Source organism: Gopherus evgoodei, chromosome 11 (genome assembly GCF_007399415.2).
Source record: "Gopherus evgoodei ecotype Sinaloan lineage chromosome 11, rGopEvg1_v1.p, whole genome shotgun sequence".
Classification (NCBI taxonomy): Eukaryota; Metazoa; Chordata; order Testudines; family Testudinidae; genus Gopherus; species Gopherus evgoodei.
In genome coordinates, this window is record NC_044332.1 from 27,406,433 (window position 1) to 27,430,210 (window position 23,778).

Genomic DNA, 23,778 nt, shown 5'->3' on the forward strand with positions numbered 1-23,778 from the left:
TTTCCAAACATTTCTTGGGGAAGCATACTCCCTGGGTTTCCCACAAGCTCTTCACTTGCACAGACTGCAAAGGACACAAGTAAATCACTATGCTATACTATCGATTGACTCCATATATTTTTCCAGGAATAAAGCAGTGGAGCTTAATGTGAGTTTTCCGGGCTCAGTGTTGCTGCCTCCTTCCTTATTATGATTTTGAGAAAAAATTATTGTCAAAATGGGAAAGAACATACATTGATTTCCCCAGTTCCTCTCCTCTTCTCTCAGCAAGCGCATGTGTCTCTGGTTTGTGGTGTTTATCCCAGCTAAGGAGAAAAATGTTTGTGGTGGTCTCTTGTGTGAAATATGGGTGTCACCCAAGCACCACCATCTTGACCAGTGTGTTAAATTATCAAAGGTTAACATATACATTTAGCTTTCCTGTAGATGAGAATCACTTCGCTGTTGTTTTGTGTTTACTCATGGACATTCTTTTGCTTTGTATCAAACAGTCAATGAAGGCTCAGGAGAAACCAATCAAAAAGAGACGTCCACTTGTGACATTTGCCAGTTTGGGGCAGAGTGCGATGAAGATGCAGAGGATGTTTGGTACAGTAATTTTACACATTTCTTCTGTAATTAATGTCCTATTATTTAAAGGTGTCATTGCTCAGAGACCCACCATGTGAGAGGATATTAAACAATAATGTACACCCTTTCTCTTGTCCTCCGCCCAAAGTCCATTCATCTTACACATAGATAGAGACATTGCAAATCATGCTCACTTGGATTGAGAGCACTTATTTGGAAGGTTTCAGAGTAGCAACCGTGTTAGTCTGTGTCCGCATAAATAACAGGAGTACTTGTGGCACCTTAGAGACTAACAAATTTATTTCAGCATGAGCTTTCGTGGGCTACAGCTCATTTCTTTGGCTGCATAGAATGGAACACACAGACAGGAGATATTTATACATACAGAGAACATGAAAAGGTGGAAGTATGCATACCAACCAGTATTGATTAGACTCTTCCTGTTGGTATGCATACTTCCACCTTTTCATGTTCTCTGTATGTATAAATATCTCCTGTCTGTGTGCTCCATTCTGTGCATCCGAAGAAATGAGCTGTAGCCCACGAAAGCTCATGCTGAAATAAATTTGTTAGTCTCTAAGTTGCCACAAGTACTCCTGTTCTTTTTGCTTATTTGGAAGGGCAAACATGATACAGCTGGAAGACTGTCTCTAAACTGCAAGTGTAAAACAAACAGAAAGGAACAGATTAAGAAAAGAATAGGGAGGGAGTAATACCAAAGAAGGTTATTAGACCTGGTGTTAGTCAGCTGACCCCATCGAAACACAATGTTCTATGCACTACCAGTCAGGCATGAAATTATGAACATTGCTTCTCTTCGGTAAGGAAGGTTGTGGATGTGGTAAGCTAGGAGAAAGCACATGATCAATTTATGCTCATTTTGATCGGGTCCTGCCAAGCTTTCAAAGGCCTATGATTTTATGCTTTAAAAAAAAACCTGGCTCTAAAACCAGTTAGCAAGAGAAATTGTGCCACTGAAAAAAAGAAGCAAGATTCTTCATGATTATATGTGTCAGGGAACACACACACACACACACACACACACACACACACACACACACACACACACACACACACACACACACAGAGTCTGAGGCCCAATGAGCAAAAGTTATGAAGCAACAGCTAAGCTTATTTTTCTGTACAAAGGGCATGCGAGGGCAGAAAGATGTGATCAGGGCCCCAACTAAGAGGAACTGAACATGGAAAAGGGAACAAGGTAATAGGACAGGGGGGTCCCAAACATGCTAGCTTGTGACAGCTGCCCTTGCATAACCTGACCGCAATGAAAAGGGTGTTAGAACAGTCAAACCGCAGTCTCGACAATAACAGGAAAAACCTTAAATGGGAAAACTGAACAGTTAGCTTGCTTGGCTCAATATAGGATCCCAAATAAGGTAAATAACATTTGTAACTGGCTTGCTATGTTTTGCAGTTTTAACCTTTATAAGCTTGGTAAGATTTGTAAAAAACAGAGCAGCTTGTCTCTTGCATGGGGTCATACTGTCTCTCCCTGCATATATGCTTGTATGAAATAAAGGAGCCTCAGGCTGTCTGATCTAAAATCAACCGTGTGGTCAATTTTCCACAACATATGTTAGTAATAATGGAAAGAGACTGAGTTTAAAAAATTGCTTAATTTTGATTTTGTCTAAGAGTATAACACAAATCTTCTGTTTCCCAGTAGGATCTTCACACAATTATTCAGAAGTGCTTTGGTCATGCCTGTGTCAAAATAAAACCTTGTTAAAATTAATATATCGGAAGTCACAGTCCAGTGGCTATAGCTTCATATTTAGGTGAACTTTTAAGTTGGAGTAGAAGAGAAGGGAAGGATAGGGAGTATAACTGGGTACATGATAATGTTATTAACCATGATAAGCTCTGTATAATGCTAGCATTTTTTTGTTTGTTTCAGGGAACATAACAGATAAAATAGCCTAACTCCCTTCCTTTGAAACATCTATGAAGAGCAATATAACTGTAGTGCACAGTCTTTATTGAGAGGCAGTCTTTCTTCAAGGGAATACACTTTGGGGTGCAGGAAGCAGGGAAGAACACTTAGAAGGATGTTACTAGTTAATTTGTTTCAAAGCAGAAGTAAAAAGACCATCCTAAGGCCATGGCTACACTGGCGCTTTACTGCGCTGCAACTTTCTCGCTCAGGGGTGTGAAAAAACACACCCCTGAACGCTGCAAGATACAACGCTCTAAAGCGTCAGTGTAAACAGTGCCGCAGCGCTGGGAGCACGGCTCCCAGCGCTACAAGCTAAACCCCATGAGGATGTGGAGTACGTGCAGCACTGGGAGAGCTCTCTCCCAGCGCTGGCACTGCGACTACACTCACACTTCAAAGCGCTGCCGTGGCAGCGCTCCCGCGGCAACGCTTTGAAGTTTCGAGTGTAGCCATACCCTAAGGCTGTTAAAGAGTTGTTTTGAAGTAAACAGTTCATGTGCTACGACAGATCTCTCTTTTCCCATTCCTGCCCCCTGTTTTATTTTGGATAAACATATTTCTAAGAAATAAGTCTTCTGTGTGTAAACCATTTTTATTATTATATTTCTGAAATGGAAGCAGGCTATGTATTGAGAGCCTAGATTTCTTTCAAATACACTGGGACTGAATTTCAGAATTTGATATGAACCAAAGTCAATCACGTTCCTTCATATCCATACACACAGATTTAGTGTGTGAAAAATAAATGCTCCAGATTAGGTGAAAAACACATATCCGTTTATTATTTGATTGGTATTTTTATGTTTATCTAGTTTCAGAAACAAAACTTCTTTAATTATCCTACTTCACTGATTAGCTTTGTGGAGTCCAAATTAGGTCAATGGTTACTAGCAAGCATTGAGAACTGTTATTGTGAGGAAATTAGCCTTGAACTTTCAGTTTGTCCTATCAATCAGAAACTGTTCCGAAGCCCTGGGGTTGGTGCTTGATTCACTCTAAGGCCATGTCTACATCTAAAATTTTAAAGCGCTGGTTGTTACAGCTGTATTAGTACAGCTGTATAGGGCCAGCGCTGCAGAGTGGCCACACTTACAGCAACCAGCGCTGCAAGTGGTGTTAGATGTGGCCACACTGCAGCGCTGTTGGGCGGCTTCAAGGGGGGTTCCGGGAACGCGAGAGCAAACCGGGAAAGGAGACCAGCTTCGCCGCGGTTTGCTCTCGCGTTCCCGGAGCCACCCAGCAAACCGCAGGGAAGGAGACCTGCTTGCTCGGGGTTCCGGGAACGAGAGAGCAAACCGGGGAAGGAGACCAGCTTCGCTGCGATTTGCTCTCGCGTTCCCGGAGCCACCCAGCAAACCGCAGGGAAGGAGACCTGCTTGCTCGGGGTTCCGGGAACGAGAGAGCAAACCGGGAAAGGAGACCAGCTTCGCCGCAGTTTGCTCTCGCGTTCCCGGAGCCACCCAGCAAACCGCAGGGAAGGAGACCTGCTTGCTCGGGGTTCCGGGAACGAGAGAGCAAACCGGGAAAGGAGACCAGCTTCGCCGCGGTTTGCTCTCGCGTTCCCGGAGCCACCCAGCAAACCGCAGGGAAGGAGACCTGCTTGCTCGGGGTTCCGGGAACGAGAGAGCAAACCGGGAAAGGAGACCAGCTTGATTACCAGAGGCTTCCTCCTTCCACGGAGGTCAAGAAAAGCGCTGGTAAGTGTCTACATTGGATTACCAGCGCTGGATCACCAGCGCTGGATCCTCTACACCCGAGACAAAACGGGAGTACGGCCAGCGCTGCAAACAGGGAGTTGCAGCGCTGGTGATGCCCTGCAGATGTGTACACCTTCAAAGTTGCAGCGCTGTAACTCCCTCACCAGCGCTGCAACTTTCTGATGTAGACAAGCCCTAAGTAAGAGGAAAGCAGGCTGGTAGTAGAAACTGATCATAGAGAGCTGTAGATATGAAGCTGGCTGCTTGCCTAACACTTCTAGGATGTCAGAGTAGATCAGAGAAGAGAGCACAGGTGTGATAGCAGATGTGCCTGGGATGCTAATGATTTAAAGGGACAATTAACATTATTCTCCATTGCTACAGTCTGCTTTTTTTAAGTCCCTTGTTCCTGTTTTAGCTCTATTTTGTCAGTCATTGTCAAATGTCACTCAGCTCAACAGAGCTATGTGTTGTCACTATTTTTAAAAAATTGTTTGACTTGTAAGACATTTGATCTATTAATGGCCCAACTACTGGGATTGTGTTAGGAGGCACGTTGCTGTGTGACAGATTATTTAAACGGATAGAATGAGTGTGGCCATTTTCTGGACAATTTGGAGAAATTTGTAATAAACAGGTAGCTTTCTGCACGCATATTAGACCATTTTACATTCTGCTGGGGTGTGTGTGTGTGTGTGTGTGTGTGTGTGTGTGTGTGTGTGTGTGTGTGTGTGTGTGTGTGTGTGTGTGTGTGAGAGAGAGAGAGATCTGGCATTCCATTAGTGAACATCTTTACTGTGTTAAGAACAAAGACTATTCAGTTTGAAGTCTTTAACATCTTGCTTCTTTTAATCTGTGAAATCTTCTTGTCACTAAGAGGATCGTGTATTACTGGCACTGTTCCCACTTTTAATACACTGTGCACCAGTGGGCTTCATGAATATTTAAAGTAGGGCAGTGGCTGTGCTCTTTAGCACTAGATTGCAATCTATTGGTAAATCAGACGTCGTGTTGCTTACTTTGGGTTTGTGTTTCTGAGCTTGCTAAGGAGTAATTGACTTTGCAAGACAGGGCTACTCAGTGTAACACCTGAGAGAGATACAAAAGAAAATGGAGAATGAAACATAAGGTTCTGAATAGAGTAAAGTATTTTTGAGATTGTCCAAAAAGCATTTGATGACATTATTAAACTCTCAGCCAGTGTATAAATAGTATATATTAAATGGAGTGCCCTTTGATCTGGTAAAGTGGCTTAGTGTCAGTGTACAACTATGTCAAAGACCCAGATCTAAGTCTTAATCTCTTGCTTTATAGATCACTGAAGGAGCAGGCATTCTTCCTACACTATGCTAGTCATGGTATGGAAAGAGACGAAGCAAGGTCTTAGATGTGTCCATTTAAGTGGAGTGATGTAACTAATAGAAATAAACCTTATAAATCCGCAGAATTTCCATAGCAGAAGAGATGGGGAAAGGACTGGAGCATTTTCTTAAATCACGATTAAAAGCTAAAAACCTTTGATTCGTAAAGTGAATCAAAGTCAAAATGATGTATCAGGGTTAAGTAATACCCTTTTCTTTTGTATTTCAATTTCAAAATGTAGTGGGCTTGAGCACTACGAAGTCCATAGATTGTGCAGAATAAGACACGGTTAAAAGACTTGAACAGCTGTATAATGTATACCACAGAAAATAAACTCCTCTCCCCCAAAACATACACACTCCTTCCTAAAGGTATTAAGCAAAGAATTCTTTATCTCATATTTCATTTCTAATCACTAATATATATTGTGTAAATTCTACTAAAGGGGAAATGAACAAACCAGCTCGCAAAAGACACATATCAATATGTTTAAAGTGCATTCTCATGCAAATAAACTGCATTATAGATGATAGATATTTGTACAAATATGATGCACCTGTCAAAGCAACTACTCCTAAAATCAATAGCTCTCAATAAATCAATATTTATCTTTATTATAGTAAAGAAGGAAAATGTAAAGGAAACTAATATCTGATTTTGTCGGCTTCCCAATCCACACAGCAATTAGGTCAGTCAGCATTGGGTCCCTTCCCTCTTCAATCAGTTGCTCTCAACCAGAGAATCTTAAAAAAAAGATGTACTACTGATTTCCTTATAAGTGTAACCCTTCTGCCCTTCTGAGTTGGCAGCAACAAGGGCCGGGTTCAGTATCCAGGGGTTCCGTTCAATAACCCAATGCCAAACCAGCTCGAGCCGCCACCCAGTGACCTGGGAAAATCTTACACACACCCCTAGGCGCCTCAAAGAGGCAATGCTTCCCCTCTCGCAAGCACAGAGTCTCGGTGTAGCAGAAAAGGTTTAATACATGAGATAAACAACAAACACTAAATTGGGAAAAACACCTCAACTAGAGTTCATAGACCAAACCGTGAGCAAAGACACACCCCAGGAAATTGGGCTGTGTCCTCTTTCCTGGGCTCTTGAGTCCAGCAACCCCCAAAATCACCCACAGTCCCAAAAGTCCCACAATCCCAAAAGTCTCTGTCCTGGGTCAGTGCAGCCCCAAAGTTCGAGAGTCTATCTGCAGAGGTCCCCCACCCCAGCCTGGGCAGAAAGGGGCACCTTACGTGTCCGGGGCCAACTGCCCTGCCTCTCCGTGGGTTCTGCTCCCGCCTTCTCCACGAACTGCTCCGCTTTACCAGCTGCTCCACTCTGCTCCTCCAGCCGTCCTTACAAACTGCTCCGCTCCACCAGCTGCTCTGCTCCACCAGCTGTCCCGTGAGCTGCTCCAGTTGTCCCTGCAAACTGCTTGCTCTGTGGGCCGCACCACCCGTCTCACAGCTACTCCGCTCTGCCAGCTGCTCTGCTCCACCACCTGTCCCGTGATCCGCTCCAGCCGTCCCCACAAACTGCTCCACTCCGCCAGTGGCTCTGTTTCACAGTATAGCTTTGGGCTCCCCACTAGTTAGCACAGTACTCAGTGCTCTCAGCTCAGTAATTTCAGCTCTTTAGTGATTTTCAGCTCTTAGTGATTTCAGCTCATAGTAGGGGAGCCCCAGTGCTAGTGCACCATTAGCCCAAAGTGAGTTCAGCTCAGTAACCTGTATTTAGATTCTTAAGGGAATAAAAAAATCAACTCTAACATTCCACAGTGGATAGAGGAGGGGCTAGAACTGGTGCTTCTGGCTCCACAAGGAGACTGCACCACCAGACACCGATATCTGTCCCCAGCCTCTCTCAATTCACTGCGTTTTGGAAAACATGTCCCTTGTCTAGCAAGTACCACCCAACTGAGGGTGAGTCATTTGTCACCAAGCAGTCCCACAGCTCGGCAGTCTGGGATAGGGTAGGCGTGCCTATGCAAATACACTCTCTGAAATTCTTTCCACCAGATGTCAGTGTAGAACTTATCCAGACACTGCTTACATAAGGTACTAAAAGGTAGTTTGAAAGCCCACATACATTACAGGGGTATTGACTGCTTCATGTTCAGCAGTGTGTGTAATAACTATGTGTGACCTACTTGTAATGGATTCAGAAGCAACCAGCTACTTTCGTATCTGCAGTACCCTGTGCATTTTATAGTACTGTGAGGTTATAATGCTTCATGTTGCTTTTTCTTGCTCCTCGGAGAGAAATTAGGTATTCGTTCACTGTCAGATATACTTGTAAAATGGTATTAAGTAAGGGAGAGTTAGCACAATGTAGAAACTTCACTTCTGCAAAAGTTTGTGGTGGTCCACAATCTCAGGGGGAATATAATGTAGATATACAAACAGTAACTTTAATCTAGCTAACATGGCTAAAAATAGCAATTAGGATGCAGCAGCATGGTCTTCAGCATGCACTGTACAAGTCTGTCCAGAATCCTGGGGATGGAACTTTTAGAATACTGGGAACTTGGTTCCACATCCGGCAGAATTGTTTTGTTTTACATTTTATGCTGTTTTAGTTCAGACCCATTATTTGCTTCTCAATTCGACTAAAATTCTCACAACCATGTAGGTGACTTTGGATCCTAAGTCTCATTGCTCCTAAGTGCCTCAGTCTCTTTTGAAAATGGGACTTAAGCTTTTAGACTTTTGAGAATTTTGCCCTTCCTATCTATTAAGTTAGTACACTTAGTGGAATGTATTTTTCCTTTTAGAAGATTGTGTTTGTTTGTACAAAGTTCTGCCCTTGCAGAGTCAAAGGATTTATTTTCCTAATAACATTCTTTTAAAAAAATACAATAATGAACCTGGCTTTAACAGAAGCCAAGACTGTCTGGAATTACTTATACTTCATGTTGTTTTATTGTCAATATACTTTAGAATGTCCTGGTAAATAATTTAGTCCACCCTCAAAGAAACTGACAATATTTTCTCTATTGGGGAAGTCTCTTATGTAGACAATATTTCATGATTTTCAATTTTCCTGAATAAATCATAAACCACATTTTGTTCTGTTGGTATCATTCACTACAGTCTGTTAGGGGACCCAGTATTTGATACATAAATCTCTTGTCCAAATTGTAGATGCTCAAACATTTGGTTCAGTGGCAAAAAATGGCATAAAATTATAGCAAGAGCTCAATATGTGTTCTTGTATATAACCCAAAACAATAACATTAGATAGTAAAGCTAAAGGATTTGTTGTGCATACTTGATTTTTCAGATGTTAGTGCCATCTCTGCTCTCAACCTCCTGAGTTGAAATGCTGGTCCCACTGAAGTCAATGGGGAAGTTTTGCCATTGTCTTCACTGAGGCTAGAATTCCACCACACCACTGTAAATATGGAGTAACTTCTCATTAGAGTCAGGGTTACACTAGTGTTAATGAGAGCGGAATTTGGCTGAGTGTAAATCCAGAGTAACTTCACTGACTGCAGTGGAATTATTTTGTGATGCTGAAATTGATAATAGAATTTAGCTCACTGACTGCTTGGATTATTTCCAGGTAAATACCAATTTCTGAATAGCTAAAACTTGCTTATAAGCATTCAGAGGTTTTTTTTGTTTCATTTCTTGTCACGATACTCCCCTGCCTGATTCACAGTGGCTAAAAGTCTCCCATTGCTTTCAAATGGGGAATCCAAACCCAACTGCTGCAGCCAACATGGCTGCTCCCATTTGGCATATGTGAGCTAAACAGGAGACAGTAAAGAAACAGAAAGATGTGTGTTTGTAGAAGATGGTAGAGAAGGAGAGTGTCTGGAGGATACTAAGTTAATATCAAGGAGGAGAAAAAGAATGTGAGGTTCAAAAGACTCTAAGGAAGAAAAAAGAAAATATGGGTGGCAGATGAATGTAGGGGACAAGTGGGAGACAGAGAGAACAGCAAAGGAGAATGTGAGGAGACAGGAGACTGGGAGAGGCGGCAAGAGGGGAGGGATATTCAGAGGGATAGAAAGACAGCTCCTCCACCCCCCAGGGCTAGGAGAAAGATACATGGAGTCTCCTACCCCATAGCCCGCAAGGAGGCCTTTTGTTTTTGTGCGTGCACTTTGTATGTACTGAAGGTTAATATTTCCCATCCAAAATGTGCTGGCTGAGAGAGACATTAATGATACAAGAGACAGCTGGATAGTGTCTAAGGGAGCAGTTCTACTGGCATTTAGATCTTGGTATTGGACTGCATCAAAATGGCAGCTGAGCTACGCTCATTATAATGGTGTGCACATGTGGTCAAGCACTGTGCAAGGAAATCACATGCTTCTCTGTGCCCTGATTCAGTTTCCATGCACAGATGAATAAGTAGTCTATGGGACAACAAGAATCCATTTCCGTTCTCCTGTTAAACTGGGCACACGGTGAACATTTTCTTACTCTTTATGAAGGCTCTGTATCAAACAATGACTGAGCTTCTTCTTCGAGTGATTGCTCATATCCATTCCAGTTAGGTGTACGCGCCGCGCGTGCACATTCGTCGGAAAACTTTTACCCTAGCAACTCAGTGGGCCGGCAGGTCGCCCCCTAGAGTGGCGCCACCATGGCGCTCCATATATACTCCTGCCGGCCCACCCGCTCCTCAGTTCCTTCTTACCGCCCGTGTCGGTCGTTGGAACAGTGGAGCGCGGCTTAGCTGACCTCCACTTCCCTAGCTACTCGTTTTCTCGTATATAATTATGCAGTTATAACACTTTTATATATATATTTGTATGGTTATACGTGTTTCTTTGCTAACATGGTTAGTTTAGTTACCGGGGTTCAGGAAGTAGCCCCTTCCATGAGCCCAGTGCCGGAGCCATGAATGGCTCACCGGGTTTTCAAAAGGGGCCCGGCTTGCCAGAAGCCGCGGCCGAAGAGAGACCTACATGACTCCTGTTTGAAGTGCCTCAGGGAATCACACTTGACAGATAAGTGCCCCATTTGCAAGGCTTTTAAGCCGAGAACAAAAAGGTGCGGGACTTTCACTTGCCCCTCCACCTTGGGCGCGGAGCGATGTTCAAGCGGCGGGCAGAAGCGCCTCCTCGGCACCGGACCCCGCCGGTACCACCAAGGCCTTTCGGCACCGACCGTCGCCGGCACCGATGTCGACTCGACACCGTTCCCTTCTTCCGAGGTCGAGAGAGTCTACGATTCCTGCTGGTGCCTGGCGGCTCCCCGGCACGCGCCGTGGTTGAGCCCCCTGCTCCCGCTACTTCCGTGCCACCTGCATCGCAGCCAGAGAGCTCGCCTCAGTTGCGTTATCCGGCCTGCAGAGGCACCGATGACTTCGGCTCCGTCGATTCCAGTCCCCCAGGACCAGGGACTCCGGTGCCTGGCAGCTCCCCGGCTCGCGCCGTGGTAGAGCTTACTGCTCCTGCTGCTTCTGTGCCAGCTGCACCACAGCTAGACAGCTCGTCTAAGATGGCTCGCCCGGCACCGACGACGTCGGCACCGTCGATCCCGGTCCCACGAGGGCCGTAGAATCCGGTGCCTGACGGCTCCCCGGCACGCGCCGTGGTTGAGCGTATTGCTCCTGCTGCTTCCGTGCCAGCGGCACCGCAGCCAGAGAGCTCGTCTAGTCGGATCGCCCGGCGCCGACACCTACTACGGCACCGATGACGTCGTCACCGTCGATCCCGGTCCCATAAGGGCCGTAGAATCCGGTGCCTGACGGCTCCCCGGCACACGCCGTGGTTGAGCGTATTGCTCCTGCTGCTTCCGTGCCAGCGGCACCGCAGCCAGAGAGCTCGTCTAGTCGGATCGCCCGGCACCGACACCTGCTGCGGCACCGATGACGTCGGCACCGTCGATCCCGGTCCCACACGGGCCGTAGAATCCGGTGCCTGACGGCTCCCCGGCGCGCGCCGTGGTTGAGCGTATTGCTCCTGCTGCTTCCGTGCCAGCGGCACCGCAGCCAGAGAGCTCGTCTAGTCGGATCGCCCGGCACCGACACCTGCTGCGGCACCGATGACGTCGGCACCGTCGATCCCGGTCCCACACGGGCCGTAGAATCCGGTGCCTGACGGCTCCCCGGCGCGCGCCGTGGTTGAGCGTATTGCTCCGGCTGCTTCCGTGCCAACGGCACCGCAGCCAGAGAGCTCGTCTAGTCGGATCGCCCGGCACCGACACCTGCTGCGGCACCGATGACGTCGGCACCGTCGATCCCGGTCCCACACGGGCCGTAGAATCCGGTGCCTGACGGCTCCCCGGCGCGCGCCGTGGTTGAGCGTATTGCTCCGGCTGCTTCCGTGCCAACGGCACCGCAGCCAGAGAGCTCGTCTACGTCGGATCGCCCGGCACCGACACCTGCTGCGGCACCGATGACGTCGGCACCGTCGATCCCGGTCCCAAAAGGGCCGTAGTATCCGGTGCCTGACGGCTCCCCGGCACGCGCCGTGGTCGAGCTAATTTTCCGGCTGCTTCCGTGCCAACGGCACCGTGGCCAGAGGGCTAGTTTAAGTCGGATCGCCCGGCACCGACACCTGCTGCGGCACCGATGACGTCGGCACCGTCGATCCCGGTCCCGCAAGGGCCGTAGAATCCGGTGCCTGACGGCTCCCAGGCACGCGCCGTGGTTGAGCTCCTGTTCCGGCTGCTTCCATCGGCGCCGTCGATTCCAGTCCCACAAGGGCTATCGAATCCGGTGCCCGACGGCTCCCCGGCACGCGCCGTGGTTGAGCGTATTACTCCCGCTGCTTCAGTGCTGACGGCACCCCAGCCAGACGGCTTATATAACTCGGTTCTCCCGGCACCGGCACCTACCGAAGCTCTGATGACCTCGGTACCGTGGATCCCGGCCCCACGAGGGCCGTCGAATCCGGTGCCTGACAGCTCCCCAGTACGCACTGTGGTTGAGCCTGCTGTTCCCTGCGCGCCGGAGATGTTACCAACGGCGAGGGCTCTCAGTGCCATGACGGAGTCAGTTCTGCCTGACCCGGGCACCGCCGGTACGGGTAATACAGTCTCTTCAAGGGACTGTCCCCTGTCAGTACAGCAGAGCGGCACCGTCCATGATCACGGTCCCGCCGGCACGCCGGACACCACTGGCAGTCCCGGTACTGTTTTCCTCGGTACTGGTCACACTCGCTGCACCGGTCGGTATCCCGTTCGCCGACCCGCTATCGGCACCGTTCCGACATCTGGCACCGGGGCAGGTACCTTGACTCCTGTAGCTCTTCTCCAAGCCTCGAGATCTCGGTCGACCTCCCGACACCGTTCTGGTTGCGGGTCTGGATCTCGTTCCAGGTACCGATACCCCTCCCGATGCCGGTCCCCGGTGCCGAGTTGGGCAAGGTCCGAGTGAGTCAGAGACTCGGCCCGTGCCTTCTTTTAGTACCTCCATGGCCATCCGGACACGCATCCGTGTCATCCCATATGCGCAGATTTTATGCTCAGGACCACGATCCTGATATCATGGCCAGCGGGCGCCAGCCCCGAAGCAGAAAGAGCCTTGGCGAATGCAAGGTGTACTCTGCAGGGGCCCTGCGCCTCTGGGTAACAAAGCAACAAGCCTTGCTTAGCTGCGATAATTATAGCACCTGGGTGGAGGAGTTTCTCCCTCGAACCTCCCACCTAGAGTTCGCTGCCGTCTTGGAGGACGGGGGACAGAATTTACCCTTTGTTGGTACAGGCATCTTCGCGGCAGAGACAGCCCAGACTGCGAAGCCTGCTGGACAATAGGGTCCTAATGCGTCTCAGCGTGTATACGCTTGCGACCAACCGCAGGCCTTTATGGCCCCAGCCGCCATACTCTGTGCCTAGCCAGAGGCAGAACTCTGGAAAACGGCGAGGCCAAGGTGGCCGCAGACAAACGTCAGGCCCCCTAAAAAGCCAGAGTCGAGGTCCCTCGCAATTACCACTGGGACCAAAGACGGACCTTCCAAGGTTCGTCGGAGGGCGGTGTACCAGTCGCAAGACGGGATCCTGATCCCGCTTTCTCCTGGCATGGCCCCAGTTACTTTTAGATCGCTGGGTCCTGCGCACGATGGAGCATAGGTACCACCTTTAAATTGCTCCAGCCCTGTCCCCCTTCAGCGGACGAAAGGGGCTAGGGGTTTTACTCCCGTTATGCCCTAGTTCCCCACTCGAACACAGGTCTCAGACCTCCCTGGTCCTGCATGGACTCAGCCGGTTGGGGATAAGGTTGAAGTTCTGCATGGTATCCCTGGGAACCATTATTCCATCCTTGCCTCCTGGGGGCTACTATGCCGCCCTGGATAGGAAGGACGCGTACTTTAGCAATGCCATCTTCCCTCCGCACGGGAGATGCCTCCGCTTTATAGCCAGCGGTGAATACTCCCGGTTTACGGCCATAGTCGCCGCCTACCGTAGCTATGTCGGATATGCGTTTTTCCGTATTGGGACGATTCGCTTATCCGAGGAGACTCTGACACACAACCCACTCAGCCGTGGGCATCGTCACGGTCTTATTCACAGATCAAGGCCTGATGATTACTATAGAGCAATCCACTCTGGTTCCCACGCAGAGGTTGGGCTTCCTAGGGGCTATCTTGGTCTCCTACCTAGCCGGAGCCTGCTTATCGCAACTGCGGTTTTAGGCGATGGCATCAATCATCTGAGGTCTGAAGGCTTTCCCAACGACCTCAGCTCGTTCTTGTCTCAGTCTCCTGGGTCCATGGTTGCCCGCAAGTTTGTAACCAAACACGCCAAGCTCCGCCTCCGTCCTCTCCAAGTCTGGCCCACCTCGGCGTACCGCTTGGACAGGGAGCCAATGGTCATGGTAGTCACCGTTCCCTCGAACGCCTTAGGCTCCCTAGAGTGGTGGCTAACCCCCTCCTTGGTGTGGACAGGATGCGGTTTCATCCGCCCCAGCCCTCACTGCCCCTGACGGCGGACGCATCATCTCTCTGCTCGAGTGCTCATGGTCACCTCCGAGCTTAAGGCCTTCGGTCTTCTAGAGAGCTGGCATTCCTCATTAATGCCCCAAAAATCAGAGTAGTCCGCCTGGCATGCCAGGGGTTCCAGCGGCAGCTGCGAGGCCGTTGTATCTCGGTGTTTACAGCCAACACAATGGCCAGGTGCTTCATAAGCATTCAGGGGGGACATAGTCCTCCCCCCTTTTTTGTCAGGAGGCCATCCATTTCCGGGTCTTTTGCATGGCCCGCTCGATGGAGCTGGCGACGTCCTTTCTCCCAGGCGTTCGGAACGTCTTATCTCTTTGACTCAGCAGGTCTTTCCTGTCTTACGAGTCATCACTCTGCCCCATGTGAGGCGTCCCGCTTTCCGGAAGTGGAAATGGTTCCTCACACAGACCTGTTCGCTCACCGCGAGTGCAGGAAATGCCAGGTGTCCTGCTCCTTCCAAGGTCTCTCCTCGGAATCGATCTTGGACGCATTCCTGATACCGTGGAACGGCCAACTGCATTATGCCTTCCCGCTGTTCCCACTGGTTCGTTACGTCCTGCTCAAATTCCGCAGGGGCGGAGCGTGCGTCATCATGATCACTCCAGAGTGGTCCAGGCAGCACTGACATACCACGTTGCTCGGCCTGTCAGCCCAGACCTCATCACTCAGGGCAATGACAGGCTTCGTCACTCGGACCTGCAGCCTCTTCGCCTCACGGTGGCTCCTGCGTACCTGAGTTGGGGTGACAGGCAGCCTTCCACCTGGTCAACGTACCGAGCCAGGTGGAAGCGTTTCCTTTACAGCTGCAGTACGCTCGATCTTGCTCCTGCTGAGGTCTCGATCCCCTCTATCTGGCCTGCCTCTGGCCTTCAGCGGCAGGATCTGGCGGTATCATCGCTGAGGATACTCTCAGCAGCCGTCCCTACCTTCCAGCAGGCTAAGATGGACGTTCAGTGTCCCACGCTCTATGGGTTCAAGGTCCCTCAAGGGCTTGGAGCGCTTGCACCCTCGGGTGCGCCGCCCAGCCCCGCCCTGGGGCCTCAACCTAGTCTTGGCCAGACGGGTCTCTGAGATCAGAGCTCTTACGAAGGTTCCACAAAGACAAGGTGCAGTTGTGACCGCACCCGGTTTTCCTCCCTAAGGTGTTTTGGCCTTTCATGTTACCCACAGCTCAACGCAATGGGCATAACCTTTGCACTCCTTGGACATCTGTGGAGTGCTCGCATTATCTTGTGCTGACAGAATCATTTCCTAAGGTGCCCCAGCTCTGCCCTGGAGCGGGCCAAAGGGAGGGCTTGCTTGTTTTCCTCTCAGAGGATCTCATCTTGGGTGATGGCGGACATCCCCACTTGTTCTGATTTGGCTCATATTTCACCAAGCCACATCACCGTGCATTCTACCAGGGCTCAGGCTTCATCTGCCGCCTTGCTGGCTCGTGTTTCTACCCACGAGACCTGTCGCGAAGCTCCATTGGTCCTCGGTCCTTACCTTTGCTTCGCAGTATGCCCTGGTTCAGCAGTCAAGAGAGGCTGTAGCCTCTGGCTCGGCAGTTTTATTCTGCCACATTTCACTCCGACCCCACCGCCTTTGTAAGGCTTGGGATTCACCTAACTGGAATGGATATGAGCAATCACTCGAAGAAGAAAAGACGGTTACTCACCTTTGTAACTGTTGTTCTTCGAGATGTGTTGCTCATATCCATTCCGCACCCGCCCTCCTTCCCCACTGTCGGAGTAGCCGGCAAGAAGGAACTGAGGAGCGGGTGGGCCGGCAGGAGTATATATGGAGCGCCATGGTGGCGCCACTCTAGGGGGCGACCTGCCGGCCCACTGAGTTGCTAGGGTAAAAGTTTTCCGACGAATGTGCACGCGCGGCGCGTACACCTAACTGGAATGGATATGAGCAACACATCTCGAAGAACAACAGTTACAAAGGTGAGTAACCGTCTTTTTTTGATCCTAAGTAGCAAAATATCTACCAAATGGTTTACTGCAAACCTTTACTAACATTTTTTTAAAAAAATTGTTTTGGCAGTCTGTTTTCTACTCTGAATGTACCATAGGGCATTGAAAAAAACAGACCCGACATCTGCCTTTTTGTGCAACATAAACAAAAGGATCCGTTTTGGCTTTGTAAGGGCAGAGCTCTGTGCTGATTGTACAAAGCTGAAGCCACCACTTTATTATGTAACTGTGTGTCTAGGAGAAACTTGCCTCACAAGATTGTGAAAGTGCACAGAGAGGATAATATGAGAACACACATCAAACATTAATGAGCATTGACACATAATCTTCTGTGTACATCAGGGCATTACAGCACGAAAAAACAAGCATAAGGACCTTGGACAGTAATGCAGTTTTGCACCTATTTTCCCTATCTAATTTTTTATTTTTTAAAAAAGCTCTCCCCATCTCACATGCCCTGCATTTAGCCAGAGTCATGGCCCTAGCAGTAAACTGACTGGTGCCTTGATGACGGCCTATTTAGTTGCAATAAAAAGCCGATTGGCCTAATGTGCAATCAAGAAAGAAGTGACATTTATTGCTTCAGTTTTATGATGCTGTGAACTGAGCAGGATTTGGAGCATTATAGTGCCTTCAGGGGGCAGGAGATCACAAGCAATGAATCATATTTATACCTTTTTCAATTTCCTACTAGCATTTTAGCAATAAATAGATTGTGTTATTGAGTTTTATGTAAGTATGTTTAAGAAAGTAGGAATGCAACTTTGTCATCCGGAAATACATGGGTTAGCTAAATAGAGCAGCCGAGAATAAATGTCTGTAAAAAGCTAGGGAAACACTGTCCCTTTTTCTGTCAAACATCCCAATAGCATGTTCCATCTTCCCCCATCCTGCTTTACGTTAAACTATTAACTTAAAATTGCACCCTTGGTGGAAGGTTGCGGGTTTGTTCATACACCCATGAGGGAGGAGGAAGGCCACAGTTTCATTCACAAAACTCAGCCATTTTTTTTAAAAAGGGCATTAAATATAAGCGTGACAGGAAATAACATGGACAATAGAATATGGTTGATGTCTACTGTTTGCAAACCACTGCAGGTGTGGAGTAACATGTTTCCTGTGTGGTACTGGACAGAAGCACAGCTATTCTCCTCCCTTGCCTTCCTCCTAAATGTTAGACAATCCTGTTTCCTTCCTGGGTAAAGACTTCCTCATAGAGCAAGAGTGTTCCTGTGGATGTCAAACCATAACTACAAGCCCATATGCAGTATTTCTGTTCCTGGTTCAATTGTATCTACCACAGACTTCACCAGTCTCTTCTTACTTGGCCATGCATCCTCTTTTAATGCTTCTGGATATAACTAGTTGAAACTGAACACATCCTCACCAGAATCAAGAAAGTGGGTGCTATTCAAGCAGAATCACTGTGGTTACCCTGTCACCAGCACATCCTCTCCAGCAAACAATGCCTTACATGCACAGTAACAATGAATCTCTTTTGCCTATTTGGCTCAGCTACATTTGTACTTTAACTTGACCCATTCTTTGGTCCTGAAGAAGTGTGGTTTCCTTATCATCTGTTAAGCTTGGCATGATGAACTTCTCCATGAGACAGTAAATATCATTCATTCATCAATCTTTCCTATCCCCTTAATGGTGTCTTTCTGGATCCAACAAAGTCTTCTGATGCCAACCAGCCAACTCCTGCTTGTTGTGTGATAATAAAGAGAAAAGAGACAGCATGTTTCATTCACTGCCCATTGCTGAATAATAATACTGAGCTTTGTTTAGGGCTTTTCATCCATAGATCTTAAAGCACTTTACAAAAGAGGGTGTCATTATCCCCATTTTACAGAGGTGAAGAGACTTGCTCAAGGTCACACAACAAGTAAGTGACGGCCATTAGAACCCAAGTCTCCTGACTCCCAGGCTGAGGGCCTATTGACTGCAACAAGTTCTGACTTTTATCAACATCCTTCCTAGATCTCTTCCAGACAGCAGTCCCATGCTGGCCGCTATAGAGGGTGAAATGTAATTACTGCAGATACAGAAATACTACAGGGTAAGTGCAAGGCCTCGAGGAATGTAAAGATAATCCTGTGAAAATTTCATTAAACAGCTAGACTGGATTTTAGACTGATCTTGAGTCAGATCAGGAACACTCCATTTTACCTCCCCCCACATGTGGGAGGGTAGCCATCTTTTAGCATCGCTTCCTTGGATCCCACAGATGGCTCTTCTCGAAGTCGGGATTTGCTCAGGGAATGAGGAGTGGGAACTCGAGTTGGAAATTGGAAGCAGATGGCCCGAAGTTGATTGGGGTGGGGCATTTCATTCCCCTGCAACTCACTCCTCACTGCACTCCGGGGAGATTACCAGGAAAAAGCAAGAAACAAGGTGGGTGAGGTAATTTCTTATCATTTGAGCTTATGCAGAGCTCTTCTTCAAGTCTCTGTGTAAGCTCAAAAGCTTGTCTCTCTCACCAACATCCAATATCCAATAAAAGATATTACCTTACCACCTTGTCTCTAATATCCTGAGACCAACACAGCTACAACAATGCTGCATAGGAAAAAGAAATAGAGCAGAGCTGTTCTGCAGTGGTCCTGAATCCCCTTTTGAGGGGTGTGCCCAGGGCAGCCAGAAAGGGAGGGCAGATTGGGACCCAGAGCCAGTGCACATGGGATCTTGCAGAGCCCCTTGGAGGAAGACATTTAGAGGACATGCCCCACTGATTAATTTAGGAGGCATTCCCACACTCACAGAGCAACTGGGGTTGAATGCTACAAAAAGATTATTGCAGAGATTTCCTTCGACTTAGCCCCTTCCCACAGGTTTTAGGGGAGGGGGCAAACTGGCCTCCCTACAGATCTTTCAGACCTCAATTCCTATGGAGTGCCCTAATGCTCTTCTCCTAGATGGAAAGGCAAAGTGATTACATGAAAGAACAAAACAAAACTTTACCTTTGACTCCCACCTTTTCAGTCCTGCAGCACTGTGTGAGCAAACCTAACCTTTGAAAGCCTGTAACCATTTGCAGGCCTACATGACAAGGCACTTCATACAATTAGGTATCTTTTTCTTGATTCTTTTGTATGTTGCAAATTAATATGAAACATGGTGACTAATTGCAATGGTTCGTGTTACTTAACTGGATTCAAAATACGAGTGAACATCCTAGCAGTCCAAGGCACACACAGCAATAAAAGATCCATGCGATAAATGTTTACGCAGAGAGAATATTGCTAGTGCTTTGGTGTAACACAGACTTCAGCAATGTGAAGGACACATGAAGTGTAGGCATAACGTACAAATGCATTTTTTATTCTCTGTGCTTCATACAGTGTGTACCTACTCATACTCCAATTTAGGATGTGCATGTAATTTGGCTGTTCTTATTCCTGCCAAATTAGTATACAGATTTATTTATTTTTGCCATTCCTTTTCAAAAACCTATCATGACCTATGTAGTTATCCGGTTTCTCTGTGTGTACTGTATGTCCCCGCTTCAGCACAGGCTGTATACACAACTTTGTCAGTTCACTTTAAAGTGAAACAATATTTTAAAAAATAAAATAAGACATTTATTGTGCCCTTAAGATGATAATATACAATCCAGTATACCATTAAGGGCACCAGAGACATGTGTAAGCTAGATGAAGGTTGTATTATAATTGGTACTTTGAATTGTAAGGGGGAAGCAAAGGTGAAGATTTAATGCAAGGGGGTGTTTTTGGTTGGTTTATTTTGTTGGAAAATGTGATAAAGAACATTACAAAACAAATGAAATGAGAATTAGGGCTCAGTTTTCAGTGTCTTGCATAGTGGATTACCTATGTAGTTCTCATTAGCTGTCTGCACTGGAGCCATAAGTATGTGGGGCCATATCCTCAGCTGTATAAATCGGTGTAGCTCCATTAATGAAGCTAGCTTGTGATTTAAATGTAATTACTCACACGAGTATAGTTTGCGTGTGTGTGTAAAATCAGACGACAGACACTTTCTATGCAAGGCTGCCATAATTAATGAATTTTTTTAAATCCATACATTTTTCTTTAATGTTGCCAGTGACTTCCTGCTATTAAAAAGCAGAAGCATGGCAGCTGTACAATTATTATTCCAGCTCCTGGCGCTATAGTACAGCCATACTTCTCTATTACATTGCATTTGGTATGCAAGGCAGGGCAGCAATAAATATATTCACCATTTTAGTGCATTTTCGTTTGACATATGTCCAGTAAACAGCATTTTGGTCTATCGCAGTCAAAAAAATCACTTGATTATTCAGTGCTTCTTTCTGTTACGATGCTTTGGGGTCCTTCAAATCATTTTCATTATGTACTATATAATAATAACAATCTCTATGCAGTGTTCTGAAAATTCCTTCCATGGTGTGTGTGATTTCTAATTGTTTGAATAACAGCATGCAATTGAAATGCCATGCAGAAATGTAGCTGCACCCTTAGGGAATCAAGCGTTTCTCCTTTTAGTCTTAGTGAAGACAAACATTTGAACAGTGGAAATAGGTAAAACATCATGGGAAGCCACTGCAAAAATCAGATGTTCTAAACTGCTTACCACCAGCACAGACCTCTAAAGGACAAAAAGAAAATAATTAAATAAAAAATAAAAAGACATTTGAAATGAGTCATTTTGTTGTTTTTACTCATGATCTTGCAGAAAAAGAGAAAGCTCTACAGACCCTGGAAACAAATTTAAAATGCTATTTTTATGCTGGCATTATAAAATATATATTTTGTTATTTTGCAATCCAGGTAATGTTTTTCATAAGCCTGGAAAATAAAGCAAAGTTTGCTCTATTGCATATGGAGAATCTATCTCTTTTAAGTCTCTCAGTTACATAGCTTTTAAAGATACAGTGACATTTCAATCTAGTTCTTAGCATAGACAAATCTTGGCGTATTGCTTGAAAATAGTGCAAAAAAAAAATTAAAGTAACCTTAGTATGTAAACTGGCAGACAATATCATCTAGTGTCTGGAACATTTATGAGTCAGGCTCTTGGATTGTATTCCTGACTCTGAAGTGGTTTAGTTCATGACTAGGCAAGTCGCCAAAGCCCTGTATTGACTTCTATGGGCTTTGGATGAGACCACAAATGTCTGTGTCCCACAGTTTACCGCTCTCTAAAATGGGTATAATAAGTAATAATACAGACCTCTCAGGGACATATTAAGGCGTAGTTAATTAACTGTTTATTAAGTGCTCTAAGGTCTGTAGATGAAAGCTGTATAAATACTGAGCCTGCTCAATAATGGAGAACACCAATTCTTAGGGTGCCAGTAGCATGCCAGGTGTACTATGACTTGGAGGCAAGTATTGTTGGTGCTTCAGCAGCTAGGCCTTGAAGGTGTTAGGCCTGGTGGGTCCTAATAACCACTCAGGCATGAGACTAAGTCAAACTTTTTACTTGGGCTGGCAGGAAAAGGGAAGGGTTGCAAATGCCCTAGGTGCAGAGGCTTAAACAGCTGCAGTTCAGAGTGAACAATAGCAGTTCTTGTTTGGATCCCTGAGGGCAGCCCAACTGAGAGTCAGGGTTATTCAGGCCTAATGTTTGGGGTGCCCTCTCCAGTTGAGTCTCTATTGAAGCAAATAAGAACTTGCGAGTTTCCAAGCCAGGCTCAGTTAGCATGTCTTAATCGGCCTCCTGCCCCACTGCTGTGGTTCCCGCATAAGCCCACACAGTTTTGCACCAGGCTGTAACAATCACAGCCTGTTCCACATTCAGTTCTGCATATGGTTTCTGGCTCTCCATGTGACCCCACCCAGATTCTTTGCAGCTCCTGGCTTGCCATGTAGCTGCTGCTTCCTCAGCAGAGTCTAGCCACTTCCTGGTTCAGACCTTTCCCCTTATTGCCCAGCAGGAAGGGAATTTATAGTGGAGAGGGCACTGATGTGAGTCGTTCCCTGCTTAGTGGATCCATCACAGCTGCTGGATAAGTGCTGTTCTTGGTTCAAATCTTGAAGCTGGTGTACATGCAAATCCCAGAAAGCAATATAAATCAGCTGCAGACAAGACCAGCCCATCTTGAGGATGGCTGCTATTGGGTAGATTAGAAATGAGTAGAGTAGAGCACCTATACCTGTTCCATTGTGGGGAGATGTAGAGCTGCTTGTGTAAATGAGCATCCCTGCTTGTATCCTGATATAGACACGTGCCACTATAAAATGAGCCATTCTCTTGCAATGTATAATATTAACCAGGGCTACAGTAAGCATGCATCAGCCTGATTTACCACAGAATACACAGACTCGCTTGGGCTAGGGAACAGATGTTAGTTTTAATAGCGCTTGTATTTCAATGTTCTTGCCAGTAGAGTTAACAAAGACACCCCATGTACCAAAAAGAAAAGCATTGCAGGAATCAAAATGAAATAGAAGGCATTTTGCATTAATCACTGGCATCTTTATGCCAGAAAATACTGCCATGGTAGTTTTAGATGTAAATTATATGCCACATTCAGAGGGCTCTCTTTTGTACGGAAATGCCAGCATTCAAATCAGAAAACTGAGTTTCTGGCCAATGTGTTTTAGTTAACGCAGTGTAAAATAAATATTGTCCACTAGGGGAAGAATTGAGGTTTTGCTGTTTTATGGGGGGGGAAATCAATTTGTAATTGTTTCTTGCAATGTTTTCTGCAAAATTGAAGAAAAGTTTTGCCTGTGAAGACTTAGGGGAGTAAAAAGTGTTATCTGCATGTAATATCTTTTACCTGGAGAAAATACATGAAAATTTTAGATTTAGTCCAAGATGGAATTTTCGCTGTAAAATAATATGTCCCTAGATAGAGATGGCAAGATTTTACCTTTGCCTAAATTAGCACATGCAATCAAATATCATAATTTTTTCTGGCAAAAATAACAACACATTTATATTTACATATCTCTAGTTCCTGCATCCTTGCCTGTTCATTTATATGCCTTGATTCTTGACTGACAACAATTTCTCTTTATGGCAGATTTATTGCATAATCAGCTAGGCACAGAACATTAGTCATTTTCATTAAGTACCATTTTCAGGTATCTGAAATAGAATTTTCTGATACTTTAGTTCCAGAAGCAAATGATCAATGTAGTCTAAATATGAATCTTTAATAAATAGAGGTAGTATCAACATGTTCTCAGATTTCTAAACTAAAGAAGGGCTATCTAAAATGTGTTGAATAGTGAAGTGTTGTCACTGCATGCTCATGCTGAATAAAATACTCCAGAACCGACTCTATTTTAACAGTATTTTCCTCCTTTTCTTGCATCCTCCTCATCAAAGCCACGTAAAGCGACGCCTTTTTGCTACACAGAGAAATTGTCATTATTC

General features: G+C 46.4%; 1 protein-coding gene across 1 annotated transcript in view; it reads left to right on the forward strand.

Annotated features, from left to right (window-relative positions):
- The window catches only part of TMEFF2 (transmembrane protein with EGF like and two follistatin like domains 2), a 181,240-nt gene that overhangs the window by 96,777 nt on the left and 60,685 nt on the right, over positions 1-23,778 (forward strand). The window contains exon 5 of the mRNA XM_030580806.1: positions 492-588. Within this exon, the coding sequence (XP_030436666.1) occupies positions 492-588 (97 nt within the window). The remainder of the gene's footprint in view (positions 1-491; positions 589-23,778) is intronic.